This window comes from Labrus mixtus, chromosome 18, assembly GCF_963584025.1.
Source record: "Labrus mixtus chromosome 18, fLabMix1.1, whole genome shotgun sequence".
NCBI classification, from domain to species: domain Eukaryota; kingdom Metazoa; phylum Chordata; class Actinopteri; order Labriformes; family Labridae; genus Labrus; species Labrus mixtus.
This window is the reverse complement of record NC_083629.1, coordinates 10,592,108-10,608,951: the sequence shown is the minus strand read 5'-3', so window position 1 is coordinate 10,608,951 and position 16,844 is coordinate 10,592,108. Positions and strand designations below refer to the sequence as shown.

General features: G+C 39.5%; 2 protein-coding genes and 2 non-coding genes across 6 annotated transcripts in view; 1 reads left to right on the top strand and 3 right to left on the bottom strand.

Moving 5' to 3' along the window:
• Positions 1-16,844, top strand: part of si:ch211-195o20.7 (cytospin-A) — a 404,502-nt gene that overhangs the window by 143,282 nt on the left and 244,376 nt on the right. The gene's annotated exons all lie outside the window — the stretch shown is intronic.
• Positions 1-16,844, bottom strand: part of arhgef10 (Rho guanine nucleotide exchange factor (GEF) 10) — a 57,201-nt gene that overhangs the window by 15,353 nt on the left and 25,004 nt on the right. For all 3 annotated transcript variants that reach the window (XM_061062661.1, XM_061062660.1, XM_061062662.1), the window contains 11 exons: positions 15,709-15,825; positions 15,537-15,629; positions 14,937-15,107; positions 14,612-14,757; positions 13,742-13,926; positions 9,381-9,496; positions 7,689-7,816; positions 5,904-6,004; positions 5,482-5,603; positions 1,316-1,402; positions 466-692 (listed from right to left, as the gene is read on the bottom strand). In XM_061062661.1, coding sequence (XP_060918644.1) covers positions 466-692; positions 1,316-1,402; positions 5,482-5,603; positions 5,904-6,004; positions 7,689-7,816; positions 9,381-9,496; positions 13,742-13,926; positions 14,612-14,757; positions 14,937-15,107; positions 15,537-15,629; positions 15,709-15,825 — 1,493 coding nt within the window. The remainder of the gene's footprint in view (positions 1-465; positions 693-1,315; positions 1,403-5,481; positions 5,604-5,903; positions 6,005-7,688; positions 7,817-9,380; positions 9,497-13,741; positions 13,927-14,611; positions 14,758-14,936; positions 15,108-15,536; positions 15,630-15,708; positions 15,826-16,844) is intronic.
• Positions 3,489-3,562, bottom strand: trnai-aau (transfer RNA isoleucine (anticodon AAU)). Its single transcript has one exon. It is a non-coding gene; the product is annotated as a tRNA-Ile (tRNA).
• Positions 4,469-4,542, bottom strand: trnai-aau (transfer RNA isoleucine (anticodon AAU)). The gene has a single exon. It is a non-coding gene; the product is annotated as a tRNA-Ile (tRNA).

The window sequence follows — 16,844 nt, the reverse complement described above, 5'->3', positions numbered from 1 at the left end:
AATGTGTCCTGTGAGTGTCTACGGGTGAAGAAATAACTGCTACTAATACTAATAATAGTAATTTGCTTATATTAGCACTCTGAAATATGACAAATAAATATGTGCACAGTTGTCTTTATAAGTAATGTTAATTGGAAGAGAGGCTGCATTACCTTTTTTGAAAAATGGCTCATTTGACACAAAAGGTTGCCAAGGTTGTTTTTCAAGAATTGATTGAATTTATCTAAAAATGTATGATGTCCCCCCCCGATGTTTGTTTATCAGTAAAAAAAACATCTATAAATACTACACAGCTTTTAAATAATCTAATATACCATACATATTTTAAATATATAAGCCGCAGGACTGTTCTCTCTACAAATTACAAACTTTGGTGCAAGATTCCTTTTGCTCATGATAATTACCTTCTATATTTCACATTACATCAATGGAGAAACACTTTTTGAAGTCCCCTGTGTGCTGTACCTGCCCTCCTCCATTCCCAGACAAACACTGGGGGTATCACTGGCCCTCGTTGTAAGGATGTGGTTGTTTTCAGGGCCCTTCTCTCCGTTCTCCTGAGGCTGCTCTGCAGGGACGTAGGCCATGCAGAGGATACGAGACTCCACATTGAAACACTCAGTCACCTTCGGGCTGGAGTTCTGCATGGCAACTATAGCGAGCTGTCCCATCTGGTTGGTGCAACTAGCAACCTGCACAAGAAACATTTTGATTTTGAGATACTTTAATTATGTGATTACATCGTTATAACACACCAATTTACAAACACAATTTCATACGGAAAAGACTCATTTGGCTATGTTAAAAAAAATGGACATCGTCATATTTAAAAATGTTGATATTTCAGGGTAAATTCTTCATATTACTTCACCATGAACATGAGCAGCTATAGGGGTGTTTGTTTCTAACAGAACAAAGTTTTTCCCTGATTGTCAAAAACAATCCGTTAGCAGTGATTACCATGGCCATTACACTGATTGTATTTCTCATGTGTACATTATACATTTAAAAACATAAACTTACCATCTGCTCTACTAACTACTACATACAAAAAAACTCTCTGCCAAAACTGACTATCAGACACACTGAGAAAGTGGTCCAGCCTTATTAGTGTTAGCTGCTTAAAATGAGTGCTGTCAGAACATTTGACAGTTAACACTTTTAAAAGCCACTCAACACATTTTACAAGTCAGAGTCAACTCAAATATGAGTTCCATCCTACATGTTTGTAAGTATCTGTAGAAAGCTAGAAATGGGATTTTTGTTGTAACTGTTGAAATGTTCTTTTCTGAACAGTACAGAAGATGTGTCTCACCCAGACACAGCCATGGCCCACGACAGGAGTGTCCGCTGTGCTCTCCATGTTGATGTGGGGCTCTGGATTATGAACAGCACATTCCACCTGCAGCAGAACAGCAAGAAACAAGAAAGGGTGAAGAATAATTAAGAAACAGGTCAGCTGATTACTTGCACCAAGTCAACAGGAGGACATCGTAGGAGTTCACAGAGTGAATAACACAGTTTCTGGTCAGGATAGAACCCTGAAATATCAAGGAGGAACTGTTTGGAGGAACAGGCCTCCAAAATGAATAAATCTTAAGAAATAGCATGGATGAAATAAGGCATTCTGTGGGCATTTTAATCTACCTACCCGTCTATAAAACAAATGGTTCAGCTGACATTATGTAACCAAGAATTTCTTATTTGGCGGCTAATGTTCCAAAATCATCACCAGAAAGGGTTTAAAAAACACAAGTGGATAAGAAATCACCCATATTTTCTGCCAGTATCCACCAAGTTTAAGATGGAAATGTCTTTTAAGACAATACGATGATAACTTAACTACATCTGATATGGGCTTTAAATCTCAAAGCCATGCGGGGAGCGACCTTGGCGTTGTTAGCACCACGCTCTAACCAACTGAGCTAACTGGCCCCCACACATACACTATTTTTTCCAGAAGTCAGTGTTTCCTGGTGAAATGATCTGATTCCGTCTCACAAATCTTTTCTGGTGTTCAGCAAAAACAAATACACACCTACAGTAAATACACATAAAACTCAGTAATGGTTACTGACTTAACACTGGCACAGTTGTGACCCTGATGATAAATCTGGTCACATGTCAGTGCTACAATGTGAAACAGTTCTTTCAAAGTAGGTTAATTGTCCTTTATGGTAAGGATAGAAACCTGAAGATCTCTAAGAGGAACAGGCCTCCAAAGTAAATGAATAACTCTTAACAAATAGCATGGCTGAAATAAGGCATTCTGTGAGCATTTTAATCTACCAACCCATCTATAAAACAAATGGTTCAGCTGACATTATGTAACCAATAATTTCTTATTTGACAGATAATGCTAAAAAATTATCACTAGAAAGGGTTTAAAAGACACAAGGGGTGATAGGACCCTCTTTCATGATTCAAAGGACACAAAGTCAGGTAGTAATCACCCATATTTTCATCCAGTATCCACCAAGTTTGGATGGAAGATGGAAATTCCTTATTATTCCTTATCCTTACATTCCTTATTCCTTATTACTTAAAGGGATACTTCACCCATTAGCATTAAGCTTTGTATCATTAGAAACTTGGTAGTATTTTTGAAAGGTCGTGCATCCCGCCCTCAATTTTCCCCTGAGACGGGAAATCTTTGTATTTCTAAGTCTGAAAAGGAGCTTCCGATGACGCAAAAATCGTCATTTAGCGTCATTGGAAGCTGTTGTGGTTAGCGGGGTGAAACTACAACACTAGTTCCTCATACTTTCGACCACTGAAGCTACAGACCAATCACAGATCAGTGGGTGGGACATCACTCCCAGAATCGAAACTTAATGTCTGAATCGGATGTTCGTGGCTATCTCTACGAGCCGCAATACAACGGCAAGGCGGCTGCAGACGACAGTCGGCGGCAGTGAGGAGGAGGAGCCGGGTGCTCTCACTGTTTGCCTATGGACACAGACATAGAGTCTGTTTTCTGCCAGGAATTTCCAAGATGTCAATTCCTTCTGGAAGAAATCTCGGAATCAGTTGAGGAAATGGCCTTATGTGTTGAAGTAAATGTTTGTAACTAGAGGACCGGGACCCTAGCTTCAGTGGGAGTGGCCTACGGTGCTGTGCATTCTGGGAGTTGTTGTCTTTCATCCACATCAGCCAAAAAGACACTTTCTGCCTTTTCTCAGTCAAGAAGGCACCAACTTCAAAACTTATTTCACATTTCTACTTCATACATGACCCAATGTCAATACAGATTCATGTTTCAACGGGTGAAGTATCCCTTTAACTGGATCTAATCTACTACAGTTGTCAAGTATTAGACACACACACACACAGAAGATAATTGATAAAATAAAGATTGGTTCACATGCGGTTCATCAAGAAGTCTTCTCAACAATTGTTATTGATGAAACATCTTATCTGTATTAATACTGTGCATGACCTATACTAAACAGTTCATGTGACGTTACCATGAGACCATCAAAACCATGTGGCCAGTACGGGGATCGAACCCGCGACCTTGGCGTTATTAGCACCACGCTCTAACCAACTGAGCTAACCGGCCTCATACACAAGCTGCAGTGGTACAGCCAGTTTTTCAGTCAATGTATGTCATGTAATCTGACTCCATGACTAAAATTAGTGTTGTGTCCTGGTATACAGTCACAAGAAAGAAACATATGATCATTAGGATACGACTTGTTTTTCTGAAGAATAATACATTTTCTCTCCACTTAGGAAGCGGTAACTGATCTTTAATTTCAATGAATGCAAACAGAGTTGGTACAATAACTCATGATAAACTAGCCACATGTCAGATCTAGAATGTGAGCACTAACTCATACACTGATCAAATACATGACTTTGACAATAGCACCATAATGCCATAAATAGCCAAGCTTTAGCCTACTTTTCCTTTTTGACCCACCTACATAGGGACATACAGTGATGAGTGAAGAAACTAATCTAACGTCAATCCTGTGTGTTATTAACTTCAGACTTCTAAAGCAGAGGCCATGCTCATGGAAAAATGATCTTCACCCTCCACATCAGATGTGATAACTCAACACATACTCTAAAGCACAGGCCAAAACTGACCCTTTTTTTCTTTGGCAGTAGTTTATTTCACAGGGTGTTTTAAAATGAAATCACACTTCTAATTGTAATCGGTTTTGTCTATGTCTATACTATGTCTTTAGACTTAGAAAACTTGATTTATCCCAGAGGGCAATTCAGTTACAGTCCATCCAGACCTTGCATTTCTTATTTGGCAGCTAATGCTCCAAAATGGTAGAAGAGGATAGGGTTGATAACACAATGGGTGATAGGACACACTTTCATTATTAAAGGGACACATGGTCAGGTAGAAATCTCACATATTTTCAGCCAAGTTCAAGATGGCAATTCCTTATCAGACAATACAATGATTACTGAACTGGATCTAATATCGCCTTTAAATCTCAAAACCATGTGGCCAGTACGGGGATCGAACCCGCGACCTTGGCGTTATTAGCACCACGCTCTAACCAACTGAGCTAACCGGCCCCACACACATCAGCTATTATGACCAGAAATTTTCCAGGTGAAATGATCTGCATACATTTACAAATGAACAACAGACAGAGTATGTCAGAGACAACAAACAAAACTGGAATTTGTACATTGCTTTATCTTATGACTGTGAAGCACTTTGGTCAGCTCATGCTGCTGTTAATGTGCTTTACAAATACATTTTACTTGACCTGACACATTGGAAACTGATTTCTAAAATAACTTTTGAGCGTGTGGAAAAATGTATTTCAAGACATCCAACCCTTTGATTATATTAGTCATAAATAAAGATTCTTAAATGCTCAAAAAGTGTTCATGTCATCTTTGCTCTTAAATAATGCACTTGAATATAAATAGCAGATTTAAATTATACATTCCTTTTGGTTAAAAATATTTTTACAGTTTATCAATTCACTAATTGACAGTGTCCTTTGCAGCATCCATATATAATGGCATTCAGTTTGAGATATCCAAGATTCCCACAAATTCATGTTTGATATCCAGAAATAAAATTATAAATATTTTCTGCAATATAATTTGAACATATAAAATGTCTGACTTTGACTATCTCAATAAACTAAATTTAACATCAATTACATAACTCAATGATCGAACCCTTCTCATATAATTTTTTTAAAATCTACTCAACAACAGATTTCCACCACATTTAGTGAAAAAGGAATGTCTCCCCAACAACTGTACAATTCAACACTTGGTGCAAATCACTGATTAAAAAATGAGGGAGATGTCTCACTCAATACTTTAAGAGCTACTACGATGTGAACGACTGACCCAAATACAGTACTGTAGGGATCAAACCAGTGGTCTTTGAAAAATTATCCCCCCCAGCTCGAACCAAATGAGTGAACTCAACCAGGATTATCTGTAATTTCCCATCACTAGGCAGACATATGTAGAAGGAAAATGTCTGACCTTGAACTCCTGTAGTTTTGACATGACCACAGGCATTTGCCGGAGCAAGAGAGGATGCTTCTGCTTTTTGATGTGATTCCCATCATCCTCCGCATAGAACCAGCCCTGCAGGTTGTCCTCCTCTGATGTGAATACAAATGCAAACACAGTTAGCACTTCATTTAAGCATGTACAGTATTAAGAATTAATCCTACTTCTTGCAAGAAAGCTCACTTCAAACTAAACTCTTGTACTAGCTCCTAATGCTGAAAGTGTTGCACAGTGATTTTACAAAGGTAATGGATAAAAGAGATGCATACATCCAAAAGTCAGTAAAGTTAACCTTCTTATTGTATAAATACATGAATACAAAGATAAAATAGAGGAACAAATTGAGCATCTTAGTAGGAACATTGACAGCTAGGCAGTGATCTGATCCGTACCTAGTGCCAGCTTTGCCATCTGCAGGTTACTGATCCATGACTGCTTGACTGCTGGGCTGAGAGTATTGAACACTGCACTGAAGTAAGTGGGTTTACCCGACCTGCAATACACAAGAAAAAAAATTACTCAAAAAAAACCCAAAAAAACAAGAAAATGTTAAACTTCTGCACTTGAATAGTGCTTTTTGGACATATTTTGCGAAATTGAAAAGCTTCTTGGAGGAACTTTTGTTTTGGGTCGATTTTGTACATTTGACCTCTCTTGTTTTGTTGTATTTTTTTTTCTGAGGAAGAATCTCATCCTGTTTTATTTTAAATGTTTAAAGTGTAACTCATTGTGAATCATGGAGAATTGGAATCAAAGACACGCCCAGTCTGCATGCTGCTAATCCCATTTACACAGACTTGGTGGCAACAGTGAGAGACATTCAAAATAACTCTAAACTAAAAATAGTACAATTTACCACTGATGGTCTTGTTTGCTTTTGTAGGTCATATAGAGGTTTCAGAAAAACCTCTGTTCTGTATCATAACCATCTACAAGCCTCTCTAGAAAAACATCAATTACATCCATTTTTTTCTGAGGCTCAGTTTTCTCAAGTCCTCTTAAATGTACTTTAAACATCAAACTGTGAATTAATGAGGTTTTAACATTTCTATTCATTAAAAACTAAAAAATAATAATGTCTCAACCTTTCTAAGCTATAATTACAAGACCATGTAATATGGATGAAAATACACATTTTTAAGTTGAGCAAAGTTAAAAGACAGAAAGACAAATAGAGTCCATAAATCCATAAATCGTACATCCTTAAGAGTGTTCAGCGTGAATAACAGAAATGTATTTAAAAGACTGCTGTGAATGAATCGTGCTGTGAGATGTGTCAACACTTCGGAAATCACAAAGGCCAGCATTTGCATTCTCTCAGGAGTCAAATTAATTTAACACATTGTGCACAAACAGTTCCACTGATAGGCACCTTTTATAGTAACATATCAAATACAGTCTGATAAAGAGAGCTTTGTCTGGTTTGTGTTCCAGCCTGGGGGATACATGAATCTGTCTATTCAATACTGACTGACTAGACTGACTGTGACAGAAATGTGATACACATCAATGTCAATTTTTGTTCCTACCAGCAGCTCATGTACACAAGAAGTGTGTGTTTGTTGTGTGTGCGCGCTGGTGTTATAAATCCCTCCTGTCTATGGCTGGTGTTGTGCTTCGTGTGATTTGGGATTTTAGGATCAGGGGAGGAATGACAGAGACACAGCTGTGTTTCCAAACATACCCGTGGATAATCTCACAAGCTAAGTGCTGCAGGGATGAGAGGTCGGGTGAGGAAGTGGAAGAGAGAGAGAGAATGTGAGAAAGCCATGACAAGGTGCACCCTTGGGGGACCACGTGCAGACTATAATAGTGTGTGTGATAAATGTGTGACATGATTATTTGTGTTCAGTAACAGCTGCAGCACTGAGCAGCCTTTGGTTGTTGGCACTGATGCACGTTACTATGTCCCTTGAGATTCATTCCTCAGATTAGAGCTGGTGGAGAAACTTGTTTATCCAAATATCCAAATGTACTCTAATAATCTCTCATAGAGCTCAAAGAACGCAGAGCGACTGAGAGGACAGCAGGAGAAAACAGAGTTACAAAGGGAATCTAGGATAAAGCAGTCGATGGGGGGTAGAAGACTGAGACTGAAGAGTGTAAACATATTGTATGTGCTGCCTGAAAGATAAATAAAAACAAAGGTGGAATATGCATTAGTGATAAACACAAACTTGTCATGTTTTCCAGGCAGCTGGAGTTGGATCCGACACCGGTCAGCTGCCCTGATCTCCTCCTCCTTCTTCATGATGAGCCTTTGGAGACCTGATACCCAGTCCTGGGCCACTGCGGGATTTACATTCTGTACCCAGAAGATATAGATATTAGAGAGACAGAAAGGGGAATGGGCTCAAGAATTATGGTGAGGGAAACAGATGTACTTCAGGGGACCACATCATGAATAAACAATTATCAACTAGAATCAACGCATCTGTGCAAACATGTGCACATTCTGTTAAACATTTACAATTTATAACAAATATAAACAAAAAAACTTAAAGGGATTTCCCTCCTTATAAGAAACACCTGTCACTCTTATTGATTTCAGCGTACATCCCAGTGTCTTTGCAGCTAACAAATCACAATCCTTTTTTGGATTGGAAATTCTTTAATGTCCCTGAGCAGCAATTTGGATCTGCAACAGAGATCCAATACTGGCAATACACATAATAAAAACAGCACAAAGACATAACTCCATATAAGTCCCGTGGATATTATCATGATGGAGGTGAGTGAGATAAGAGACACAAAAACTACTTGTAACTATTGCTGCTTGTCGCCGCAACACACCTGTGTCATTGACCCTTTGGTACATGTAGAGATTTTGGATTGAGGTGTCTGGGGTATTCTTCAGCTGAGTTTAGTTCCTTTGAGGAATTCATCATTTGAAATTCTTTTTGACACAAGTTCAGGTAGCTTTTGTAATCCTGATGCTGCAGTTTGTGCTATTTTTTACATTGGATAGCTTTACATTGGACTGTATGTTTTGAAAAGATTTGTAAGAAAATCACATTAAAGTGTCATTTGTAAAATATCTTCGCTTTCAAAACTTGTTTCAAAGATGTATGAAGAAGAAATGTTCAGTGCATGTCTATGTTTAGCTCATGTGGGGATCATTTAGGTTTTGAAATAGAGTGTAAGTAGTGTACAGCTCACACATCTTGGCTCTGCTTCTTTCTTCCATTTCCCATCAACCCACATCTCTGAGAGCTGCTCTGTTGCCCTGCCTCCCACTCTGTTCCTGACAGACCAGCACAGCACAAACACAGCAGCGCACACTCACGCTGTGTTCTGCAAAGTAAACCTTCATCACAACAGTACACATAGGCATGTGTGTCTGTGTGTGTGTGTGTGTGTGTGTGTGTGTGTGTGTGTGTGTGTGTGGCCGAATGATACGACAGGCTTGAACGGTGCAAATCGAGACTTAAGAGACTCCTAGTCTCCGAGAGACAAATTGCCCACGCTGGCACATTCCACAAGTTAAACATTATACGCCTCCATAACAGCCCAGCCCTTCTGGACGTCTGAAGGGAAACACGATGGATGTGATTTTAAAAGTCCTGAGGTACATTGGAGGAACATTTGTCAATGTCAACTTTTGTCAAGCTTCCAAGAATATTAACAGACAGTATAACTACTCCAAGATGTCAGACTTAGCCAAGTAACATAGAATACATGTCCTCCGTTATTATAAGTGTTTTCAATTTGACCTTTGACCCTCTCAGACGTGATAAAATGAAGCTTATCCAGATTTAATATGATGAATAATTATTTTTGTACTACCGTCAAGCTTCCCTCATGGGAAAATGAAGACGAGAAATGTTAAAATGATGTTACTTTAACTCAGAGCTTAGATCATATATTACCTGGTAATTGCCCTTGAGGCTGCAGATCATGCTGGAGATCTGGTTCACCAGGCTGAGGTCATGGATCAGGTTCTGCAGGTCCTGGTACAGCTGACCTGGGCCCATGTACAACTTGTCTGCAAAGAAACAAACCCCCCAAAAGAATCGTAAAAAAAAACAGCCATATGCACAACAAATCATTTACAACTGATGGGAAACTGATGCATGCAGGCTGTTCATACATGAAAAGATTAAACTGCCCAAAATTTTAAAAATTATTATTTAAAGGTATATTTTCAACTCAAAGTTAACTGAGTAACTCTATAAAAAAGGAGGGTCCTTATGTGAGCTGGAAAGAAAAATGGCATAAGATAAGTAGCAAAGGCATTGAGCAGAGGTGTAAAAAGCTGGGTTCTGCTCTTATAGACATTTGGATACAACACCAGCAGTAATGATGGAGGGCAGTCTGATGAGAGAAGCACTTCATTTGGGCAAACACAGAACAAGATCAATAAAGGCCAATCAGTCAGGTTCCCACGGGGAGCAGTGTGGCAGCTCTGTAAACTTGGCAATGAATCACTAACTCACTAGTGTGCTTGTTCGTTCACAAGAACATTGTGATCTCATCATGTTAGCGTTCAGAGGCTGCATTGTATCTGTGTTTCTGCATGTCAGCACATACCATCCTTTCTATTCTTTACTAGTGTAGTTATATCTGTATATGTGTATAATAGTTCATTAGATATATGTGATCAGGAGGTATTGTTAGTTTTACATTTTGAATGCTTTTGACACATTTTTTGGTTGTTTGAAGTTTCAAATTCTTGTGTGAGGCAAGGTTGTCTAGCAGCACAAAGCAGGTTTAAAGTAAAAAAATAAAATCATGAAAGCAGAGCACAAATGTTTGATTCATATTAATTTCATACACATACATCAAAAAATTGGATGATATGATGAATTGTTGATAAGTCTCTTTGGTAGGACATGATTTGTTTGTTCTTTAGAATGGTTGCTAAGCAACAGTTATGACTGTTTGGTGGTCTTTTCCAATCAAAATATCATAACTCAACTTTCTGTGTGATGAGATTAGAGCTGAACTGTGTTATTGTTCTGTGTCAAAAAGAAACAAGGGCTTACTTTGTGTGCACACAGCCTGTCTGAACAGAATACAACCGCATGGCTCATCAAAGCTCTGGAAGGCCTTCTCTCTCCCTCCCTCCCCCATCTCTCTCTCCCTTTTTCAATTCAAAGGCTTCAGGATTCAGGAAAGTCTCATAAACACAGTTTTGCCAAAGCATTAAGGCAACCAATATATTGTCAGATTCAATTAAAAAACACAATTTCAAAGTATAAAATGATTCCAAATCTCTCTCTCTCTCTTTCCCAGTTGAAATACATTGGGTATACATGTCACTAGGGCAAATCATCAACAGAAAAAATATTGAGGTCATTTAATTAAATGGTTCATTTAACAATAAAGGACTCTTTCAAATCAAAACCTACCTGCAAACTTTATAGAGTACAGAACATTAGCTGTTGAGAGTGAGCATCAGGAAACAAATAGTTAAATAGCATTTGTCTCCTTGGCACTGAAATGTCCTGTTTGCTTTCACCATTCTCCCTTTCCTCTCTTCTCCTCCTCCTCCTCCTCGTCTTCTACCACAATAGTCACACAGAGTCTGTCTGGTGCTTCAACTCCATGGCAACCCAGTGCAGTCCTCCACTGAAGGTCTCGTTGACTGGGCATCCAGGGGAAACTTTTATCCCCGTTTGTGCATCACCAAAGTTTGCATTCGTAGGTGGTCTCACTCTTACTCCAAAGTGTCTCCCCTCTGAGTTTCTACACAAGATGCTGCCAACCGTCTGAGAAATTCTTTGTCGTCCTGAAATCATGCATGAGCATCACGAGACACAAAGATTCAAGCCGAGCACAGCAGGCCTACAGGCGCGGATGTGGGTTTTTTGATTTCATTGATATTCTCATGGTCAGTGACTTCTAATCGTATTTCATTCATGTCACTGGGTCAGATAATGGCCACCCTGCAACACATCTAAAGACAATCTGTACATTAATTACTTGAACTACTGAAAAAGAACAAGAGCATGTTGTGCTGTTTTATTCACTTTAACTATCTGTCCCTAATTGTGCTCCATGCAATTTTCATGGCTGATCTGTTTTAGCTGAGGCTGAGACACAGGGGGCTGAATTCAGGTCATGATAAAAATGCTGAATAAACCTCTCGTGCATGCTCTATGATGTCCAACTACAGCTTTATTTAAAGCCAACATTACATGATAGTGTTATTTTAAGACTCCACTTAATACAAAAAATGATTGATATTATTTAATAATATAAATGTTATGTATAACATGTTTAGGAATATCCCTTTTTAAAGTTTCCTCTGTGTGTAAAAACAAGGCTAAATCTATATATCCATGATTACCATATTTTAGCTTTATTCAACCTTTCTACCATGCCTGAATTGGACCTTCCCACTGAAAAGAAAAAAAAACTGGCTCTGTGTAACCCATTTCAATCTGGGTCCAACTTCTTGAATGGCTCTTTGTGTGAGCGCCAAATGCCACGAGGTTTCAAACACAACAGGGCCTGGAAGCATCACAGGAATCACACCAGTCATCCCAGCAGTTACACACTTCCTCAAAACAAACACAATATCTACAAATTACATGGTAAGCAGCAGGAGCGAACCTCCAAATGACCAGTCTGCGCGGCGGGTCTGATTGCTATCCAGCATAAAGAGGAGATGACCTAAGCAGAGAGACACACAGAGAGGTGACATCATATTCTGGAGAGTCCTTCCATTGTCTTCAAGCAGCCTTGGTCAACGAGCTGCTTTTGGCTGAACACAGCGGATTGAGAAACAATCATTTCCACTTGTCAAAAAGGTCCAAGGCAATGCTCTCTTTTGAACGCTCACACACATTCCCACAGACACACAAAGAGACATTTGTAAGGGAATAACTAAATTAGAGTGAGTGAAGTGTCTAATAACACATTCCGCTGTATGTAAGAATTAAACAATACACAGCAACCCGTATGGTCTTACTCAGGCCTTCAAGAAGAGTGCACATACACCTGTATCACTTGTATTAACATCACATCAGGTGGAGACGAGGCTTTGAACCCGTCTGTCTCTTTCAGCCCAAAGAACGCCCTTCAGACAGAGCAGACATTACTCAGCTCTGTTTGTTCCATCTGTTCATACAGTCTGGTGAAGTATCAGAGGGAGACAGGTGATCTGGCAGGAGGGGGATGCAAAGGAGACCACGTAATGTGCTATAGGTTGAGGTAAAGGAAAAGAATATAAAAGATACATACGAAGAGTTGAAATACTGTAATGCAGAAAACAATTACAGCAAAGGAAGATGAGGATGTGTATATGCAAAGGCTTCAGATGGGGAACTACTTAAATTACATGAGTTGTGTGAGCTTAATTTCACTAAAGGGTTGAGATGTATGCCGGCGTCACTGAACAGTTACTCTATAAATAATCAAACAGGGGAGAGACACTCTATGCTGAATCACATATAAACCATAACAGGATTCATCCACTCATAAATTTGACACTGTGACACCTGGCTGCAAAAGACTGAACATTATGTAACTGTATTAAAGACTTCAGATTAGAGATAGAGAGTGAGAGAGTTCCCATTTGAATACGAACAACCTTCTACAGACCAGGGAAAAACATTAGTATGAGGCACTCGCTGGCCTTACACTGAGCACTAGAATTGACTTGGCAGTAGCTCATACACAAAAACAAATATAGTTCCTAGAATAAAAAACTGCAGTGCTGTTACCGCAATCATACACTCTCATTATGCCTCTTGTGTGTCTGATCTGAGCCTTTTAAAGCGGCTGAGCAGCTGTCTGTGACAGGGGAGAACCCAGTGGAAAGACTGAAATCATTGCAGTCAGCAGTCAGCAGCCAGCAGAAGGAAAAAAAAGTACACACCGAGTGGCTGGATGGTCTGTGCAGTGTTGACACCATTTCCAGGAATGTCCATGATGTAAAGTATTTTATGGATTCATAACGTAAAAATAACTTCTTCTATTTGTTTTAAGTCTGTGGATTAATGTATTCTATCAAATTAATGCAAATTTGATTGTTAAGTTTTCACAATTACTGTTCTTCAAAGCCCATGACAACCACATGATCAACTCAAGCATTGAGCTAATCACCTTCAATTAACCCTGAGAACTCCCTTCACCAGTCATCAGGGCAAAAGCAGTTCACTAGTTGACTCCTATAGAGAGACTCAAATCCCTGATAGCATATAAAATAATTTATCCCAAAATACCTGATACTCTCAAACAGACAGACTTGTTAAAAAACAGAGTTAGACACTTTGGTTCATACTTGGCTTAGCGTTGATGACCACCTTCTCCCCAGAATGGGGTGCTGGGTAGTGGCTGTTCTCGGCCATGTCCTCGCTGGATCCAAACTCTAGCACCTCCACGAAGCTCAAAGGCACGCTCCACTTCAGGAGGAACTTCTGGTCGAGTGAGACATTGCCATTACCACTGCCACTGCCATCCTGAGATCTAGACAGAGCAGAGAGAGATGAAGGTTATGTGGTTTGGTGGCAATGGATTATTTAGTAAACTTCTCGTCTGCACAGAAAAATGCATGTGTGTGTGTGTGTGTGTGTGTGTGTTTAAGTAATATGAAATATGAGTGCATGTCAAGAAGAAAGGATAATCAAACTTCTGTGCAAATGGAGGAGGCCTATGGAGGCCATGTTTGAAAGATTTGGAGGTAAATTTCTCAATTTTCTGGGTGAGTGCATGTTTATGTGGTGACCAGGATGTTACAATTACAGGCCAGGAACTAAAAAGTCCAGGGATGGGGCTCTCCATCACTCTTGGCTCTTGGCACAGTGCACCCAATGAGGTTTACTTTGCAAACCACAGTGGGTACAATCAGTCTAAACCCAGAGAGGCAGTGTGGTCAAAAGTCACTCCAAGGACACAGTAACATTCAATTCCTGCCATCTTTCTCAACTCTTAAGAGTTTATTTTCAATTTATGTTTAGTGACCTTGTCTTAAATTACTTTACTGGCGGGAAATTCCAGTGGAAGTCCTTACAGTAGGCGAAAGGAGAACAGGAATATCTACACAACAACACAATTCTAAAATTGTAAAATGGTAAAGCATTACAACATTTTGCTTCCGGTGGTGCCAGTTCAAGGAGAGATTAGTGCAGGTCTGGTTTGTGGTCACTCTTACCGTATATTGGGTGTGGCGCACATGAGGACATCGTTGAGCAGGAAGAGGCGTCGCTCCTTAGTTTTGATGATTTCACCACGCTCGTTGTAGACCGTCTCCACCATGTCGTCTGAGCGGATCAGGTAGCGGCTGCCATTGCTCAGAAGCTAGAGGGTAATAATAAGTCAGTTATTCTAAATGAAAGGACAGTATGATTTCCAATCTCTGTTAGCACTGTTTATTTAATCGTACCAAGTTCAGAGAATTAGCATATTAGACAAAAACATTCTACCAATCGATGTAAACACACGTATGTTGGTGAACACACACTGAGCAGAGGGCCAACCTTGTTGAGGTAGCGTTCGTTCATGGCCTTTGCAATGTGACGGATCTCGCAGCGCTGGTCAGCTTCCCTCTTCTTTTCATTGAGCTTCTCTGCCAGTGTCTCCAGTTCGGTCAGGGCCATCTGCAGGGGCAGACGGTCTGCATGACCCACTGGTGTGTTCTTCAGCATGTCCTGATGAGAATGCAAAGAGAAGTCAAACATTAGGCATCTGCTGATGAAGCATCTCCAGCTTTTAGGTACGAAAGAAGTTAATGGAATAAACTCTACAATCACATCTTCAGTCATTTGATGTATAGCACAAATCCTCATGACTGATATGTATTTAATAATAGAAAAAGAGACTATGCGTGTTTATACTGTCCCACATTATTCTGCAAGAGGCACAGTAACTGTTAATATGCCAGGGCAAGATGAAAAGAGATCTGAGGAAACCATTCCCCCTAAGGGCCTGAGACGTCCCCCTAAAGGTTAAAGCTTTGAAAACAAAGTGCCTTGATTTATGTGAATGGTGCGCCCTCTGCTGGTGATTCTATATACCCTTATATCTTCTGGATGTCTGCAGTCTTCTGTCAAGGAGCTTACAATAAGATTCCATCATACCTGAAGAAGCAGAATGAACTGTGGAAATCTCTGGATAGGTTTCATCATCAGGCTGTACAGAGTCACTCTGTCACTACTGCTCTCCTGACGATGCTGTAGGTGAAAAGACGGGTTAGTAGTGATGCCAAATATGCTTAATGTTTTTGTATTGTCAATTTGTTGGCTCTCAAACCTTGAGGAATTCCAGGAAGCCAGGTTTGGAGGCGCACGTCTTCCTCACCACCGCCATCGCAGTGCTGAAGTTGTTCACATACTCACTGTAGGCATCCAGCACCATGGACTTGGAGAACTGTTCAGAAACACAGATGTATACATATTGTCATAACCTGGCTCCATGGCCATGACAAATATGAGAAAGAACAACTTAAATTGAGGTGACAATGATTTATTTGAACAACGCACCCACAACCATAGTACAAACAAACATAGAATGAATGTCAATGTTAGGCAAGAGAGAGAGAGAGAGAGAGAGACAAGATCCACCCTGGGGTCGGGCTTTTATGCCCTGCAAGCAACAGGCCCAGGTGCTCTAGATTGGACCATCCAACTCCTCAAGAACTAGGGTGACAGAATCAATTAGTTATAGCCTGACTAAGGCAGTGACCGTCACAACATTAACCACTTACAAGAATATAGGTCATGCTATTTCATGGGCATGTGTTCGAAGATACTGATGAGATTTTGGTTTGGCTTTCAGTCTTATAAAAATGTTTTTAAAAAAGATGGGTTCAACAATACCATTAAACTAAAGCAACTCAAATAGCCTTAATGTATCTACCTTCTATCTAAAATCGTTGAATATAGTATAGATATAGTATAGTGTATATAGTATAGCTCAGCTGGTTTTCTCTGCATGTTTAATGAAATCACCTTCTTACTTTGCAATCTATTTGAAAATGCCATCACATGCTGGATTTGGAAGAACCTTCTTAAACCAAATGAAAACAAAACTGAAGTCTTAAAACATAATAAGATGGGTTGAAAATGCACCAGCTACTATCCTAGGATGGCATAAACTAATCTTTGACCTCATGCCAATAGGATATCTAACAAATAGATTCAAGTGTAAAATCGAGACCTTCTTTAGATATACTGACAAAAAGACTTGTGATTTCTGTATTAAAGGGAATGGCGGATTACAGGCCCCAAAACAAGCAAAGAGATAGTTTTGGGTCATAAGTCAGAATACTTTCTAAAATATATTTCATTTTTTCATTTGATTACCTTTATTGTATGCTTTGTTTTGTGAGCTTGCTTAAAACTCAATGCTTCTTATGTTTTAATTTGTTAATCTAAAAACAAAAACAA